Below are 18,496 nucleotides of genomic sequence, written 5' to 3' on the forward strand. Positions count from 1 at the left end.
ATCTATTTTTAAAATTACACGGAACAGAATCCACTTGTTTAGTTTGCCAATATTTTAAATGTGGAAATGGAAACGCAAACGATCACTAGGTACACATTGCCACGCAAGGCGCGGCGCATGGTGTATACGTGCCGTTCAGCCAAACCAAATCAAGAATTTAAAAATATCTGACGGCGACAACAATGACAAAAGAGTAAACTCAGAGGGCAGTACCAATCCATGCCACGTGTCGATCCAATCCAACACTTGCTCTCTTTTCTTTCCTCCTCTATCCATTTATTTTCGTCGTTCTAATACGATAAGACACTGTTCCGTAACCCAACCGCATTGATGGTACATCAATAAGATCGACGGTCGGTTTTGTGGGCGGTACGGATGGGTATCATTAGGTTCGCCGAACCTTTTACAGATGCACACTGCCCCGTGACGACAATTGAACGACGGAACGTCCTTCTATATAGGAGGATATCCGCATTCCTGGACCACTTTGTTACGTTCCTCGTTTGCGTCTCAGGCTGAGGTGCATTTGGGTGTCGTCTCTTGCATCATTTTTCGATTTGGCTGATTTCTGATTCCAGATCGTGAAAATTTCCGTTCATGTGGTGGTGTTGGTGTTGAGAAATTTGAATCTCTCTCGAAGATTCACTGGTCGGTCCTCTTCTTTTCCATGGCCGCTGCAGTTTCGGACAGGGTTCGTGAAATTATTCGTTGGTTTATTATCTTAATTCAAGCATGAAATATGGTTAGTCTAACTTTGTTTGTATATTTGATTTGTCAGGGAGGGCGTAGCTTGGTGGGGAATGGAGTCGTTGGGATTCTTGCAGAGTCGATTAATATATGGGAAAGGCGAGCGCCGCTGGCTCCCTCGCACTGCGCTCGCCTTTTGCTGAGCGGGAAGGGGCAGAGCGGAGTCGAGAGGATCATCGTGCAACCGAGCACGAAGCGGATTCATCACGACTCCCAGTATGAGGATGTCGGGTGCGAGATTTCGGATGATCTTTCTGAATGCGGGCTCATCGTTGGTATAAAGCAACCCAAGGTTGTAACTTGGTACTTTTAGTTGAATCTCTGTAAATTTGTGGTTTGACTGGGGGATGTTTGGGTGCTGTTTTGGTTAGTGCAGATGGAGATGATTCTTCAAGATAGAGCATATGCATTCTTCTCGCATACCCACAAGGCTCAGAAAGAGAACATGCCCTTGTTGGACAAGGTAGCTTCTCGAGAATGTTGGGCTCCGATGATCCTTTTTTCCTCCATCCGCAATGTGAATGGTTTTATTCTTCAACTTGCAGATTCTTGCTGAAAGGGTATCCCTGTTCGACTATGAGCTTATAGTTGGAGAGGATGGGAAAAGGCTGCTTGCATTTGGCAAATTTGCTGGTAGAGCTGGTTTAATCGACTTTTTACATGGTCTTGGACAGCGTAAGAGATCGTGCCTCTATTGATAACTAACTTTTCTATTTTCGTCTTTTGGCCGCTGATTAATTTAATTCTTCATTACCTAGACAACCAAATGTCGTCACTGCCTCCATACTGCATCTTTCTTGCTTAGTTCTTACATTAACAAACTAATACGTTTTTTGACTAACTAAATCTTGTTCCTAAGATACTAAAGCAATTTGTTTGTCAGCCTTTGCGTTTCTAAGTATACTCTTTTTCTATGAAGCATGACATCCTTGTTGCCTACATCAAAATAATAACGCCTCTGATTACATATTTGTACCTCTTTTGTGGGTTGATTTCTTATTTTTCTTAACTACAGGATACTTGAATCTTGGATATTCAACTCCTTTCTTGTCCCTAGGGGCATCTTATATGTATTCTTCCCTTGCTGCGGCCAAGGCTGCAGTGATTGCTGTGGGAGAAGAAATAGCAACATTTGGGCTGCCATCTGGAATTTCTCCTATAGTCTTTGTATTTACTGGGGATGGAAATGGTAATCTTTATAGAATGATTTGTCATATGTAGGATTATTTGAATTATGTTAGTCTCATTCTACACTTGTATTTACTTGATTATCTAATGTTGTCTGTACCTAATTGTGGGTTAGTCACTCAGTTATTTGGATCATATCTTGGATATAGCATAACCATAAAATGGTTTCATCTATTGCATTTAAACAAAGGCATATAGCTAATGGCTGTTGCAATGTTTTATGTACTGCAAACTAAAGAAGTGACTTAAAGAAAAAAGAACTTTTTGCTAGTTATCACTATGAAATCTCTACTTTTTTGTCTTGGATGATATTTCACTTTTTGTAGTTCCACCTAAGCTTCTGATGACTATATAGTCTATATGCTGGTATAAATTGTATGAGATGTAGACATAGTATCTATGCATGCATCAACTTTTCTGGTTTTGATTTTGTGGGTGTCATTCACAACTTTTCTTGTTTTGATTGTGTGGGTGCCATTCACAACTTTTCTTTGCTGCATATAACGTTGTTGTTGTTGTCGTCGTGTAGTTTCTCAGGGTGCTCAAGAGATATTTAAGCTCTTACCACATACTTTTGTTGATGCTCAAAAGCTTCCAGAAATTGTTGCAATGGTATTTGTTTTTCTTTCGTTTCCATATTTTATCCCTTCTTGCACATACCTTGGGGTACATTATTGTATATCTACCTTGGCCTCACTTATAGATACTAAAAGATCCTGCCATATCTTTTCAATAGCTTCAATCGTGAAACTGTGAATGAAATGATCTAATTTTATGCACTATTAAAGCAAGATTCACCACTTGCTAGGTAATGCTATAGTTTTTTTTTTTTTTTTGCACTGGTAAAGTGAGATCTTGAGCAAACGAATTGTAGGACCCAACGAATTTAACTAATAGGGCACATTTGGATAGTCTGTTTTCCTTGTGCATTTGGATAGATTATTTCTTAATCTTTCCAAAATAGAGAGTTTTGGCAGAACATACAATGTTTTGTTCTTTTGTGACATGAGTTTATTTCTTTCCACTTAACTTCATTGATGACAATATGTCAAGATAGGACCTAACTAAGTTTTAGTGGAGTACCAGCTTCGTACAGGACTTAGAAGTGTTGGAATGACGAGTCCAAATCCTCTGATCCACAATCCCTGGTTTCTTCTGCAATTTGCAGATTGTCGCTGGAATCTGACCAAAATTGGTTGCGTTCTCCCTTGGATTCACCTTCCTACCTGGGTTATAGTTTTATTTCAAGCAAGGTGCCCGGAGGCCGTCGACGATGGGTGGGCCGCCCCTACTCAGCACCATATAGTCTGCCCATCTCCGACTGCTTGGTTCGACCCAAAACTATAACCTAGGTGGGAAGGTGAACTCAGGGAGATCACAGCTAATTTTAACCGGTGATCTGACGTGCAAATTGTAGAAGGGACCAAGAATTGCATACCAGAGGATCTGGTCTCTGGATGACTGTAATAAACCAAAACAACCTTTCCACTATTCTAGTAGTTTTTTTACGAGAGCAATAAATTAACCCTGTTGGACAACATGATTTATTGTTTCTGAGTTTTACCATGAAACAGCTCATTACAGAATAATATTTTTATGTAAGTCATGGAGTACTTTGTTGAATTATTTTAAACTTTTAAAATGAATTGGTATATTTGTTTGTGCATCCAACTACCCATCTTATAATCAACGAAAATAGGTCCCACAAGAAATACATAATTCTTCTGATATGTATCGCATAGTGTTTGAGCCACCATTGCTGAAATATTTTTCATAACAGCTAGTTTCTTTACTTGAAATTGTAGGTCAAGGATGGTGCCAAACACACTAGATCAAAGAGGTTTTTTCAAGTCTATGGTTGTGTGGTGACTTGCCAAGACATGGTTGCACCAAAAGATTCAACTAAGATTTTCAATAAAGTAGGTTATCTTTTTTCCTTTTTGATAATGCATTACTCCTACGTCATATTATATCTATATAGATTATGTATTTTTTTTCCTAATTTATTTTGTAATAAGATATATTTGCTCAAATCATGGTTGTCATAAGACAACCTTTAGTCACTTCAATGATTAGATCTGGTGAATTCGATTGATTTCATTATTTGATATCATGGTTTGGAATTTTGTATTGTATTGTGCTAGAAGGTCAAAATTTACCACTTTAGAAAAGTATCAAAATAGGAATTGATTAGGAGAAGTAATTTCTCCTATAACATTCATGCCAAGTATCAGATCATTTAAGACGTTTGACATACTTTGAGATTCATGAGATGAATTCAACTTAAAATTAGTAAAAAAGTTTGTTATATATATACTTGCTAAATTTTAATTTAATTGACTATCTAATGTTTATAATCTTATTACTAAAGTAAACAAGAAAAATTGAAGATGATCAAAGGTGTAAAATTAATCTTAGCATGCTTTGCATGTGAGTGTTGACAAGTATAATGCAACTAAGTTTTAGTTTAACCAACTATACAGTTGCTTCACTCTTTTTTTTTTTTCAAATAAAAAAATTAAGTGGAAAAGTATTAAAGGAGATTACAAGTTTGAATATAAATGGAAGACATACAATTGCTATTCTGTACCTTTGTTCTGCATACATTTAAATAACATGTTTTTTTGGTTCAATATGTTTTGACTTAAGATGATTTATTGAGTTTTCTGTCATTAGTTTTTCAGTCAAGTGAGCTTTTTATCGGCATTTAGAATTGAAGTTATTTGTGTATTTCTCTGGTAATTGAAGTGTAACATCTAGTTTTCTTGCAGGAAGACTATTATGCACATCCAGATCATTATTATCCTGTTTTTCATGAAAAAATAGCACCATATACATCTGTGATAGGTAATATTTTATGCTACTTTTTGACAAAATTAAGTTTACCTAATTCCATTCTTCTTTTTTTTGTTATTGGAATCTGTCCAATAATGCAGCTTAAGTTTCAAGTTGTGGGAAATAAATTGGGTTCTAATAAATTTCTTTTGTATTAGCAATTTTGAAATTCTATCTAGGTAAAGTAAGAATCCAACATCTCTTTGTTTGTTTTCTATTTTTAATAATTGAATCAAGAAAAATGAGAAACTGATCTTTGGTAAAGAGATAAATCTGGATTTTTTTTGTTCGTAAAAACTAAAAACATAGATCAACAACTTGTGGGAATCTTTTCCAAATAGTTCAATATTATCAAGTGACAGATGCTTGTAAAATTTGATGATTATCCCTCAAGTAATTGAATTTTCTTTAAGATCACTTATAACTATGTGGCAATCTTCAACAAGAAAAAAGACTTCACATGTTAATTCAATGGAAAATGATTGATTTTGAAAATCCTAATGTGAATATGCATTAAACATATATGATTTCTGTCAGGTATTACTATTTACTATATAGTTAGGAAATAAGGTAATTGCATGCGTATACTTTATAATTGTAGCAAGGCCCCCTAATACTTCGTGACTGACTAATTCTATATCCGTCGAGTGTGATAATTGTTCTTTAAATACTCGTGAACATGAACTTTCAGTTCATTGCAATTGCTTTGAAAGAAATTACATTTTAAATGGAATCCTCATGCCTCTTCCTTTGTTGATGATTTAGTATATTATTTGTATTGAATATATTTTAACAAACAAATATACGACAGATAGAAATCAATATTAAACCAAATTGAGAGTCCTGATCAGTTAGGGTGTCAGCTCCTTGGAATACAAAGTGCATATATGCAGACTTAGAAGTCAAGAGTTACTCGTAGATTATTTTGTTTAGAAGGGATTTCCTATTTATTAATTCTTCATAAATTATTACTCCAATCACTTGGAGGTAATAAATTAGTCCTTCGTAGCGGTGAACTTTAATTGATTGCTTTCCAGGACTTTATGTTTTAAATCTCTGTTTGAGAAATAATTTGGGAATATTTTAAGATGTTTTTAATCACTACCTTTTAGTTGTTACCATTTTATTACTTCTATACTTGTATCCTGAGTCTAGTTTGGTTCAAAGAGTAGAAAGCAATTAGGAACCTAACTTTCAAAGCTTCAAATAATAATTTGTTCAGAATTTTTAGAGTTAAGATTAATTGATTCTAGAGAATATTTCTTGATGTAATTACTGATCCACCTAAGAGTAATACCATAACATCAATTCACCTTAAATACCAAAACAGAACCTGCCATATACCTTAAACTATATGATTTTTTTTCCAAGTTGGATGGTCAAAGACTATCATTTCAAGAGATATAAAAACATTTATAAAAATAAAGAAAAAGGAAAGACAAAAACAAGTCATGATGATAAACTGTTCAAGATGATCCCCATTTGAGAAACCCCTCCATCAAAGATGATCATATTTCTAACCCTTCAATGTACCAACTGAAGATAAATGCAGATCAGACGTAAGATCGCCAAATTGTGACTGGCACTACATCAATGTATATGACACGTGACAAACTTTCTGCAAAATGTGTGTCAAGCTATAATTTCTCTTAAGAATGCTTTGCAACTTTATAGAAGAAAATTACGTTCTTTAAATCCAATTCACTATAGTATATTTTTTTATACTTCACACTATGAATGGCAAGAAACAATTGCCACTTTTCAACATGCACTGATACTTTGCTTTTTCTTTTTCAGTTAACTGTATGTATTGGGAGAGAAGATTTCCACGGTTGCTGACTACCATTCAGTTGAAAGAATTAATGAATAAAGGATGCCCTCTTATTGGGATTTCTGATATTACATGTGATATTGGAGGTTCACTTGAATTTGTCAACCAATCTACATCCATAGAGAGGCCTTTCTTCAGGTATTCTGTTCTTTTTCTTTCTTTCTGTTGCTTCAAGAAGTCAGATTCATGGTTTCATTTATGTTCACTTATAACTTTTGCTTGGTATGCACATCTTGCCCTTTTTCTTTAATTAACCTTGCTCTTTTTGGTCTATGCATATCTTTCTTTAATATGCTAATTCAGAAATTCATCACCTGTTAGTTTTTCTGTTAAATCATCATTACTAATCCATGTTAGTCTAACTTTTGGGGACCAGCTATGTGAATTTGGCTCCTCAGTACTCTGTGGAATGCTATATTGTAGATTTTTTTTCTTTTAAGTATGAACATTAAATGATTTTCATTCAGTCTCAGTAAGGGTGCAAAAGAATAGGGTTCTTATGAGAAGAACAGTGATCCACTAATCATGGTAGGGACGTGGCTTTGGTTCTTAATGTAATTAGCTATCATTGTTCTTTCCATGGTATGTTCTTAAATGAGCGTGAACAACACCTTTAATTGTAAGAATTAAGATGTATTTAAATATGCACATATATATCTGTACATGCTTTGGGATACAGATAGATCAGGGTACTTGTTCCCAAAGCAAGCTTTTAGCCGATATTGTTGGAATCGTGGTGCTAGTATGATAGGATCCACATCTCAGCATGTAGAGATTTTACTGATTAGATTGCCTAGTTCAGATTGGAATTAGGATTTTTTTTTGCAACACTTTTATCATAATATTGGTTAAGGATGATGCTCAATTAGTTTTTTGCAATCTATTCTTCCTACTTAATCTATATCTGCATAGATGATTCTACTAATGTAAGATATTAGTTAAGAATGATGCTTGATGAGTTTGTTGCACTCTTTTTTCCTGCTTAAGCTGTAGTTGTATATGTGATTCTACTTATGTAACTTATTTTGGGTTAATCCCTTCGTGACAATTCAACTCCAAGGAAATGAATGATCAAATGCTCGTAGAAACTTTAGAGAGAAAAATGAAGCCCCCAGGGCGTAGTGCAGATGGTGGGTGCATGACATTTCTGGCGTAATGGTCAGGATCGATTCTCAGGAATTGATGACCTGGGATTTATCCCACCATATACCTAACGCCTATGTACTGCATTTACCTCCCTCCATATCCATGGAGTCATCACTAAGAGGTCATTAAGGTAACGGATTACTTTTTTTAAGAGAGAAAAATGAAGATTGCTTTGTGATAGTCAAAGTTCTATTTCATAAAAAAAACAGCCAGTGGTTATTCGCTGGAAGATTAAGTTATATATGAAAGTATAGAAAGGCAAGTTACTAGCATGAACTAGATGAATATTTGCATTACATCATCACATTTTTGAAAGTATATGATCTTGCTCATCCTTTGTTTTAATGATTGATCAAACAAGCTTATGAGAGTTTCGTTCTGCTAGTGATTCACCTTTCACAAACAATTTATGCATCCTTGACATCTATAAGTAGTCGTATATGATTGAACAGTATCTTATCTGCATTTATAACTTGATCAATTTCGGTTGTTAGGTATGACCCCTTCACTGATTCATACCATGATAACATGGAGCGTGATGGCCTTATTTGTTTAGCTGTTGATATACTCCCAACAGAGTTTTCAAGAGAGGTAGGTTTTTTGTTGTTGCACAAGATTATCAAGAGGGTACCACTTCACATCTACATGTATTTTCAGATCCTTTCTTAAATTTCCTAATGTCTTCTCTTTTTCCTTTTCAATTTTGGTGCAGGCTTCTAATCATTTTGGACACATCTTATCACAGTTCATTGGTAGTTTGGCTTCAACTGAAAACATTGCAGAACTTCCTTTGCACTTGCAAAAGGCCTGCATTACCCATAATGGGGCATATACCTCTTTATATGAGTATATACCCCGAATGAGAAAAACCACAATGTAAGCTTCAAACATCATCTGGTTTTTCTTCTTATTAAAGTGTGCTACACAGTTTCTCCTCTTTGTGTTGGTTCTATTAGGCAGTAAATAAACTTTTGTTGATTAAAAAATTTTATGCTGGATGGATTGAGAATAAGATGTTTGTAGTTTGTACTAATCAATACAATTTAAGGGTCACATGCCGGTTGATGGTGCAAGTTATATGTTGCATGAAAAATAGAAACAACAAGCTCCTTGTTTGCTTGGTCGTAATGATCATGATGGTGTATTAAAACACTTTTTTCCACTTCGTTCTATCATGACATTTTTAAGGAACATGGAGCACAATTTTCTCTTTTCATGATGGTTTAACAAGATAGTGAGAGAATTCCCATTTAATGTTTTTCTTAAAGAAACAAAAAGGAAAATAATCCACATATGCATGTCTTTGTTTTCCTTTTGGAAGCTACAGGTGCTTGATAAGAAAAATCTTGGTCTTGGCCACCTATGTGGTCATTAAATTAACATGGTAACAAGAAATTTAAATACACTAATATAAATTTGTTATTTTTTCTCTATCATGCAAATTAATGACCTATTTGCTCGAGTCTCTAGGTCTTTTTTTTTTTTTGAGGAAAATACTCAATAAAATTTGCTGTAAAAGAACATTGTCCAAGTTTAATTCTTGAATTGTCCAACTTTTATATTGTCTTTCTATACAGTTATTCTTATCTGTTTTCTATTATTTCCACTTTGAGCCTTCAGTGTGGCTTAAAAGTTTATCCGTTTGTTTTTATTGCTGTCTATGTTGAATCTGTTTCTATTGCTAGAGATCCTACAACAAGGCCTGTAGATGATTCATCTGAGAAGAAGAAATATTGTACATTGGTAAGAACTTGAGTCTTATTTGATATTGCATTTTGTCAGTAAAATATTTTTATAACTCTTGTATCTCTCTACATGTCAAATTTGTTATGATGTTATCTATTTACTTACAATGTCATATTGATTTATTGGAAATGCTAACTTCCTGATTACAGGTATCTCTCAGTGGTCATTTGTTTGATCAATTTTTAATTAATGAAGCTCTAGATGTTATTGAAGCTGCTGGTGGTTCATTTCACTTACTTAAGTGTGAAGTTGGTCAAACTTCGAAGTCCATGTCCTATTCTGAACTTGAAGTAAGTTGGATGACTGATACAATGTTTCTCTTGGTAAACCAAAGTGTCCATCTTCACATAGCACATTTGTTTTTTGTCGCACAATCTTAGAACTGTAAGTTGTGTTGTCAATGTTGTTTCTGTCTGCATCCTCAAGAGGCATGTCTTAGCAAAGTGACAGATAATGTTTAGCTTCTTAGAGAAGATATGACCCTTTGGATGGTTTTACAGGTGGGTGCTGATGACACTGCAGTCCTTGACCAAATAATGGATTCTTTGACTAATATTGTGAAAAAAAACCATGATAATGGAGCTTTGGATAAAAAGCTCTCCTTAAAGATAGGCAAAGTTAGAGAAAGTATCTTGCAAGATAGATGTGAAACTGTTAGAAGGCCCAGTGTTTTAATCCTAGGTGCAGGGCGTGTTTGCCGACCGGCTGTAGAGTTTTTAGCTTCAGTAGGGAGTACATCCAATGGAAGTTATCTGAAATCATGTCTGACTATTGATGGTGAGGAACTTGAAGAATATGAGGTCATCGTGGCCTCTCTTTATCTGAAGGATGCAAAAGAGGTATGCTCTAGAAACTATTATGCAGTTTTTAATTAACACACTGTCATACATGGTTGAGGGTTAAGATTTTGCATTTACAAGGTTACGAGAGTGTATAATACAATTATACACTAAGATGTGTATGATGCACAATCATACCAGATAAACCAGCTAGATCCACATAAAAGCTAAAACCAACTAGGGGAAAAGAGGTACATTATGCAGCTTTTAATCAAAACACTTTGACAAAAAGGTTAAAGAAAACTTAAGGCTTTGTATTTACAAGGCTATGAGAATGTAGAATACAATTATATACTAAGATGAGTATGATGCACAACCTTGCTAGATAAACAATCTTGATCCACGTAAAAGTTAAAACAAACTAGTCTAGTATTTTACCACAAATTAGAGTATCGATATGAATCATCCCAACTTTAATTGTGTTAATTACATATTACAATCTGCATGAACACAAATTTTGAGGGTTCAGATATTATATTGTGATCATAATGACAGGATCATAGAAATGAGTTTAACTATGGAGTTGCTTAGATGTACACTGCCCTTGGGCATTCAACTTCTTGATATCTAGTTAAAAGCAAGTCTGCATTCAAATTTCAAAATTTATAATGTGAGACATTATAAGGCTCCAAGGATGATTTCAGGAAGAGCATTGTTAAATTGATTGAATGCATCAGTGAAGGATATTTTAACCAAACTTTAAGGAGAAAACATAGATGAATTGGGAGAATCTTTAAGTGATTAGAGCTCATGAATAAGATGGCATAATGTAAGTACTAGGCAAGCTCTAGTGAAACTGGCACATCAAGCTCTAATGAGAAGTGCACTTTGTAGCTGAGCTAGATGTCATTGTTCTGTCTTGTTTTCGAAGCGTGTGCCTTCAACTGGCTATGCCATAATTTAAAATTAAACAAATCATTCTTCTTGAAGCACAAAATTCTAAATTTTCTTATAGTTCATATGATGCACCTTTTTTCGGTCTTACTAGTCTAGAAAACTGCTTGTCTTAACAAATACATGGAGTAATTTGTCAACACATAGTCTGATGCAGAAATCATTTTATACAGACTGTTGAAGGCATTCCAAATGCAAAGGCTGTCCAGCTTGATGCAATGGATTATGAGAAGCTCAAGGAGTATGTATCTGAGGTAAAACTTAATCTGCTTATGTATCCTTATACTAAGAATCTGCTTATGTATCCTTATACTAAGTAATGCTATCCAAACTGTACATCATAGTTATTAGTGCATTTTTCTTTTGAAGAAAACATCTAGAATTTTAAATTGCCTAAAAAATCATACAATGTTAGACTTAAATTGACAATTGAACTGGAATTATATGTATATATGTCTTCTTTTTTTAACTTGCATCACTCGTCTATTTTATCAATGGTTCCTTGATTGATGTTATCTCATTTTGTCTTTCGAGTTTTTAGTATTCCATCTCCTCAACCAGCAGATGAAATTAGTTATGTGAAGATAACTTTTTTGTTTTGGCCAATATTGTCTTCTCTTCGCCTACCTTATAGCGTTTCATCTTCTCCTTATGCTCACAAATAGAATCAAAGGATATAAAATGGGAAGATAATATTCCTATCTTTCTTTTTCCATAGGAAACCATCGGGATAGGCACACAGTGGTAATCAGAAATTTAAAGCCATAATCCTATCTTTTAACCATGTTGTCCCAACACAATATAAGCCATAATCCAAGCAATGTCTTTGGGAATCCTGACCTATACGATTGGCACTTAAAAGCATGCTATATGGTTTCTATTGCCTCATAAATAAAGAATTGTCAGTTTTGTGGTAATCAGACGAAGAAAAAATGATGGCTTAATTAATGCTCTGTTTTTACTTTTTTAGCAACTTATTCAAACTTGACTACTCTTCAATATTTTGAGTGCTACCAATTGTGAATATGTTCATTAAAGTTTGTAGTTGGTTCAGTATAACAAGCATTCTTATCTTTAGTAAAATGAGAAAAGGTGAGAGGAAGTTTCCTCTGAAATTGGTTTCAAGTATCATTCTTCTCCTTAGACTAGAACTCTTTGATGTTAACATTGTCATGAATATATTGCTTATAGCCACCTGACTAATTGTTTATGCCTTAAATCTGATATCTTGCAGGTTCAAGTTGTACTTAGCTTATTACCTGCTAGTTTCCATGCTAACATAGCAAAGGCGTGTATAGAGGTACTCTCTTGTTCATTTACAATTCTCTTTTCAATAACAAGGTTCAATTTGTCCTTATCTAAGCACGCTAAGGACATTGCCATAATAAACTATACAGAAGTGCAGAATGTACAAAGATAAAACTCTAAGTTGTTTGTCTTTCATGTAGACAACATGATTAATCAGAGTATTTGCAAGGTTATGGATTTTGGATTAATGTCCTAATGCAGTCCTCCTAACTGGCACTGCCACAGAAACCAATATTTCTTGGTAAACTAGAATAAGGAGAATAAAATGAAAATAGTGAGCACAGAATGGTGTACTTTGCACCTTATATCACAGTTCGAGCTATGACTTGTGAGTTCTTTGTTCTGTTAAAATATTGCTGTGTAAATGCTATGACAAAAAAGGGTTCTGGACTCCCATCACGATGTCTAGATGAAGATGTATGAAGCCTTATGCCAAAGTTGTACCAAGCCTCATTCTTTTAACAAGAAGCTGTACTGTGGTATCAAGCCTCATTCTTTTAACAAAGCAAAATTGAGAAAAAATATGTGAACTATTAATTCAATGATTTTTTGCCTGTCAGATCTAATACATCTCAATTTACCTTTTCATGTTTGCTATTCTTGCAAAAAATTGTAATCACCATGATGCTCTAAGAGCCAGCTTTGGTTATTTCCTAGCTCTCTCCCAACCGATGTTACTTTTTATTCTAAAAATTTCAAGCTTTAGTTCTGCGAATGGTGTCTGATATTTTATTGAGACAATTCATTTTCTTGGTTATGGTACTCATCAATTGAGAAATATAATTTCAGTGCTACCTAAAACTATGGCAAATATATCTCTATTGCAGCACAAAAAGCACTTGGTCACAGCCAGCTACGTTGAAACTACCATGTCTAGCTTGGATGAAAGGGCAAGGAGTGCTGGCATCACTGTCCTTTGTGAAATGGGCCTTGATCCTGGGATAGGTACATATCTATTTGATTGTAGATTCAGTCTATACCATTATCATCCATCACGTCACCAGCAATATTTATTGACAAATACACCTTTTGGTGTTTGTTAGGTTTGCTGGTGCAAACTTAGATGTTAAAATGTGCTTGTTTGTATCCACTAGTAGACTCATGAATGCCAATTGTATGTAATTTATCTTATAGATTGTGGCATTTTGGTTGGACAGACCACATGATGGCTATGAAGATGATTGATCAAGCGCACATACGAGGAGGGAAAATAAAATCATTTACTTCCTACTGTGGTGGTCTCCCTTCTCCTGATGCTGCCAACAACCCGTTAGCGTATAAGTTCAGGTGAACATACCATTACTGGACAAGTCAAAGAAAATAAGTTGTTGTAAAGCGTCATATATAACTGTTATCCCAGCATACACCAGCAGTATAAGTCATACTAGGGTGCAAAAGTCTAATAAATTGTGATGCAGTGTTATCCCAGGAGCAATTAGGTATAACCTCAATTAATAAAGCAAATATTGAAAAATAAATTAAGATTGGTTTGGACATATTCATAGATGATCAACATATTCTAATAAATTTGAATCAATTAGAGTTGAATCTATGAAGGATAGAGGGAGAACAAAGAAGATTATATATAATGGAAAAGTAACTTAATTTGGACATATAAAGTTCAATGATACGATATAATTCACATGGTAGATTCCAAATAGTTAGAAACTTAATTCAGCTTCTTGAGTAATTATTATTACTATTTACTAATTTTTTCATCAAATGAATGAACCTGAGGCATCTAACTTATTGCTACGACATGAGATATATTTCCTTCTCATATAAATAGAAGTAGGCAAGAGATCTTAATAATATTCTGACAAAGCTTGACTTTGATGCCTAAGTCAAGTGTCCAAAGTGACACGCCTTAGGTATTCTAAACTGAGAGTAAATATGACAAAAGAGATATGATTTTCTGGTCATTGTTGTGCATGTATGCTCATGATGATATGTCATCTTAGAGCTCCGGTCATCAATGTGTGATGTGGCATACTAAGGCTTGATTTACTACCGAGAAGAATTGTTGACACATCGTTGCCTGAGTCATGAAGAAATGGTCAATCTTTAATGAAAGAGACAAAATACTCATTTCCATATATTTAGAGACAGCCATGAGGTTAGATTTGGCTTTGTCCATCACCAATGGGATCAAATCAGCCTTGATCCATAGGATTGGAGCAGGCCTCTGCCTTTACCCATGTCCATAGTTAGAGTAGACCTTGACCTCAACCTCGGGGGTTAAACACCCAGGCCTGCACACTAGAAGCGTATCTTACACGAATGTGCATGAATGTGAACCACTAAGGGATGTTCTCCAAATATTAGTGTTCTTGCAAATTTTTAATCTGTAACTTCTCTTCAGAATTTGCTGCCTTTTATGGCATCAGGATCAGCTCAAATGAATGAGATAAATAACTCCTTGCAACTTAATGACATTATTGTGCTACTCAACTCATTTAAAGACTTTAGATTAGATAGTAAACTATTTCTGCTTATATACCTACCAAATGTATTCTCAATTTGTAAATTCTACTCCTATTTCAGTTGGAATCCTGCTGGTGCTCTTCGAGCAGGGCGAAATTCTGCCTCATACAAGTTACATGGAGAAATTCTACACGTTGATGGTTAGTTGCATGCTTCTGAAGCTTTACCATGAGAATTTAAGCATACAGTTTGTATTATATACAATTATTATGGAAAATCATGTTAAGATGTTCAATTTGACACGATCAATTATGATTCCTATTTTTAATTTATTATTACATAGTTTCATACTTCTATCATGCAATTGTTTTTATACAAAGCTCATGGTAGTTTTTTATAAGATGAGTGTTATGTTATGCTTGGGAAAAGACTCAAATGACCTGCTGAAACTAAGGCAAGAGGTTCCAGCCATCACTAAGACGAAATTTCACTAGAATGCAGACAAAGGCATTCCTTACAACTATGGAAATTCAAATTCCAATCTTTTGCATGTTGGCACACAGCATTTTCAGCCACCAAGAATGGTTGTCTCTCTTTTAGCTTGGGCATTCCTCTCAATAGGATATCTTCTAACTAGTTGCATAAGAACTTACAATGGATCATTCATCAAACATCTATCTTGTAACATTTAGGCGTAGATTCATGTCTTGTTTCTTAGCTTATAGAATATGTCAAAAGGTCAACATGTTTGACTTTCTTTCTTTTATTTTTCATTTAGGTAATGAACTGTTTGACTCAGCTGTGAGATTCAGGATGCCTGAATATCCAGCCTTTGCATTGGAATGCCTCCCAAATCGGAATTCCTTAATATATGGTGATGCATATGGGATCACAAATGAGGCATCAACTGTATTTAGGGCAACCCTCAGATATGAAGGTTTGTAAGGAATATATCATATTCCACTTTTCTTGTAACAAGACTTCAATTGCTGTCAGATTCTTTTGCAGGCTTTTCTGAAATAATGTCAAGTCTGGCGAGGATTGGTTTCTTTGAAACTGAACCGCACCCCATGCTTAAAGGATCTGTGAAGCCATCATTTGCTGCCTTTCTTAATGGGCTTCTACATGCGAAAAATTCTCCGGATAACAAATTAACTGGATCAATTGAAACTGATGAAGACATGATAAAGTCTTTGGTCACACTTGGACATTGCAAAGATAAAACTACAGCAACAAAAACAGTCAAAACTATCAAGTTGGTGGTTCCCACCTTTTTTTAGTTAATTTCTCTATAATTATTTGATGATCCATCATGCTAAGCTGATTTGGTTTTCACTGGGTATGCTCAATAAGGGAATTCTTGAACAGCATTATGCATGGTTTTTCACTTACGATGTTTTCACGTGAGTTTCCACCATGATTCCAGTTACATCTGCCTGCTAGTAATTAAGTTCTTAAACTGCATTACTGCAGCATGTATTTCCACCAGTCTTTTGCTTTCGTTTTGAGACTATTTCAAGTGTGGTCTTCAAATGGAAGAACTGATTCTAGAATTATAGCATTCTTGGCTCATAGTGTCGGCAAGATTTCATCTTACAATAGAAATGTCTATCTTATAGTATAATAATGCTGGTATAATTGAACAGGTTCCTGGGCCTTAATGAATGTCATGAAATTCCAGTGGCATGTTCAAGTGCATTTCATGTAGTCTGTTTGCGGATGGAAGAGAAGCTAGCCTATACCAGCAAAGAGAAGGTATTATAGATATGGTATCTTTTAAAATTAGATTACACAGCACGATCTGCTATAGTCGATGCTTTATATATCTTATTTTATTATTATGGAGATACACAGTAAGTTAGTAGTATATTAGCTGAATCTGATTAAGTTAAATTAAACAAATGGTTTGACATTCAAAACTCAATCATCTATATTAAAAAAAAACAAATGGAAAATCCCATAAGTTATCTGATTATAGTGCATTTTTTAATAAAATTTTATGGGAGTATCTGCATACAACGGAAATGTCAATTATTTGTCTAATTGATGTTATCCATCACTTTAGAGTTGCATCTTACTACTACAGACCAAGTTCTCTAGAACTATGAATCTTGTTCGTATGCTCCCATGGGCTAGCGCATTTGGTTTATGCAAGGGTGTTGCTGCCAATAGGCCTGGGGTTGATTCCTAGCGGGTGCAGAATGCCTTGCTGGTTGCCTCAACTCCTCTTTGCATGCGCTATTGTTGTTGGGCGAAGTTCCCCGTAACTTACCTTCCTTTCAGACAGTGGGGACCACCTTGGAGGGGCCGCCGAGGTGATGGTTTCACCTTTTTCTATCAATAAATCCTGTCCGTATGCTATGCTTTCCCCATTATTGGTTATATTTCAAAGTCTTACAACCTGTAGATATTAATCCAGTCTTTTTGTCTTTTCAAAACAATATAAGATAATGAGGATAGCCACGCATCTTATGGATGTACGTAAATTTTGTTCATATTAATCTTATAATCTCATTGCAGGATATGGTGGTGTTACATCATGAAATTGAAGTTGAGTTTCCTGACGGAAGACCTACAGAGAATCACTGGGCAACCCTACTAGAATATGGGAGAATAGAAGATGGGAAATCTACTACTGCAATGGCTCTCACTGTTGGAATCCCTGCAGCAATTGGAGTATTGGTAATTCCTATTTCATTGAAATATTGCCCTAAATGCTAAAACATAGTTGAATAATAGAAGTATCCTAAAGTTTTATGAAAAAGAACTATCCTGATTTATTTGTTTGACTTGATTTTTCAGCTCTTACTTCTGAACAAGGTGAAGAGGCGAGGGGTGGTCAGACCTTTAGAACCCGAAGTGTATGTGCCAGGTAAAGATGTTAGCATGTCGAAGTACCGCTAAATGTATTTGTTTAATTTTAACTTTTTTGGTAATTCGCTGTCAAATTTCAGCGTTGGACATATTGCAAGCTTCTGGGATAAAGTTGATGGAGAAATTTGAGACCTCATAACCCCAAATCAAACAACATTTGCCACTAGTGGTGTTTATTTCTTCTTTTGTTTTGTATAATTTTGAATAATCTAACTGGAATGTCATGTCTATTTCTTGCATAAATCTTTTTATCATTCAATTACCAATAAACAAAATGTAAAAGAAACTCGTGTCTATGATCTTGATAATAATATTTGCGGTTGATCACTTCATGCTTTTTTCCTTTATGTTATATAGCGGCAAAATTTTGTTTTATGCCCAAAAGTTAATTCTATTTTCCAACGTAGAATTGCCAAATTAACGTTCCCTGTAGTTTTAAATTCTACTATGGTCTCGATAAGCTTCAGGCCCATAAAATATTTTGGTGAGGCCCACGTGGCAGCACGTGAATTTTATACATTTTAAACGTTACGCAAAAAAAAACAATCATAAAAAATGAGAATTTTATTAACCTGAATGAGTAGTGTCATGGAGCCTCATTCCGTCCTTATTTCGTCGAGCTTAAAAAAAAATTCAACTTCAAATCAAATTGTTAAATTTTTAC

General features: G+C 34.8%; 1 protein-coding gene across 1 annotated transcript; it reads left to right on the forward strand.

Moving 5' to 3' along the window:
- Positions 1 to 411: 411 nt before the first annotated feature.
- On the forward strand, positions 412 to 18,159 carry LOC122005102 (alpha-aminoadipic semialdehyde synthase-like). Its single transcript, XM_042560021.1, has 25 exons — positions 412 to 691; positions 779 to 1,039; positions 1,124 to 1,210; positions 1,293 to 1,422; positions 1,763 to 1,936; positions 2,465 to 2,547; positions 3,741 to 3,854; positions 4,707 to 4,782; positions 6,568 to 6,739; positions 8,242 to 8,338; positions 8,460 to 8,623; positions 9,433 to 9,490; positions 9,643 to 9,783; positions 9,994 to 10,332; positions 11,400 to 11,480; positions 12,461 to 12,526; positions 13,362 to 13,479; positions 13,692 to 13,821; positions 15,079 to 15,158; positions 15,737 to 15,895; positions 15,967 to 16,213; positions 16,605 to 16,713; positions 17,479 to 17,640; positions 17,761 to 17,830; positions 17,913 to 18,159. Exons 1-25 carry the CDS (start codon positions 668 to 670, stop codon positions 17,969 to 17,971), a joined length of 3,201 nt encoding a protein of 1,066 aa, XP_042415955.1. The 5' UTR covers positions 412 to 667; the 3' UTR covers positions 17,972 to 18,159.
- The last annotated feature ends 337 nt before the right edge of the window (positions 18,160 to 18,496 follow it).

The sequence above is a fragment of the Zingiber officinale genome, chromosome 7B, assembly GCF_018446385.1.
Source record: "Zingiber officinale cultivar Zhangliang chromosome 7B, Zo_v1.1, whole genome shotgun sequence".
Lineage (NCBI taxonomy): Eukaryota > Viridiplantae > Streptophyta > Magnoliopsida > Zingiberales > Zingiberaceae > Zingiber > Zingiber officinale.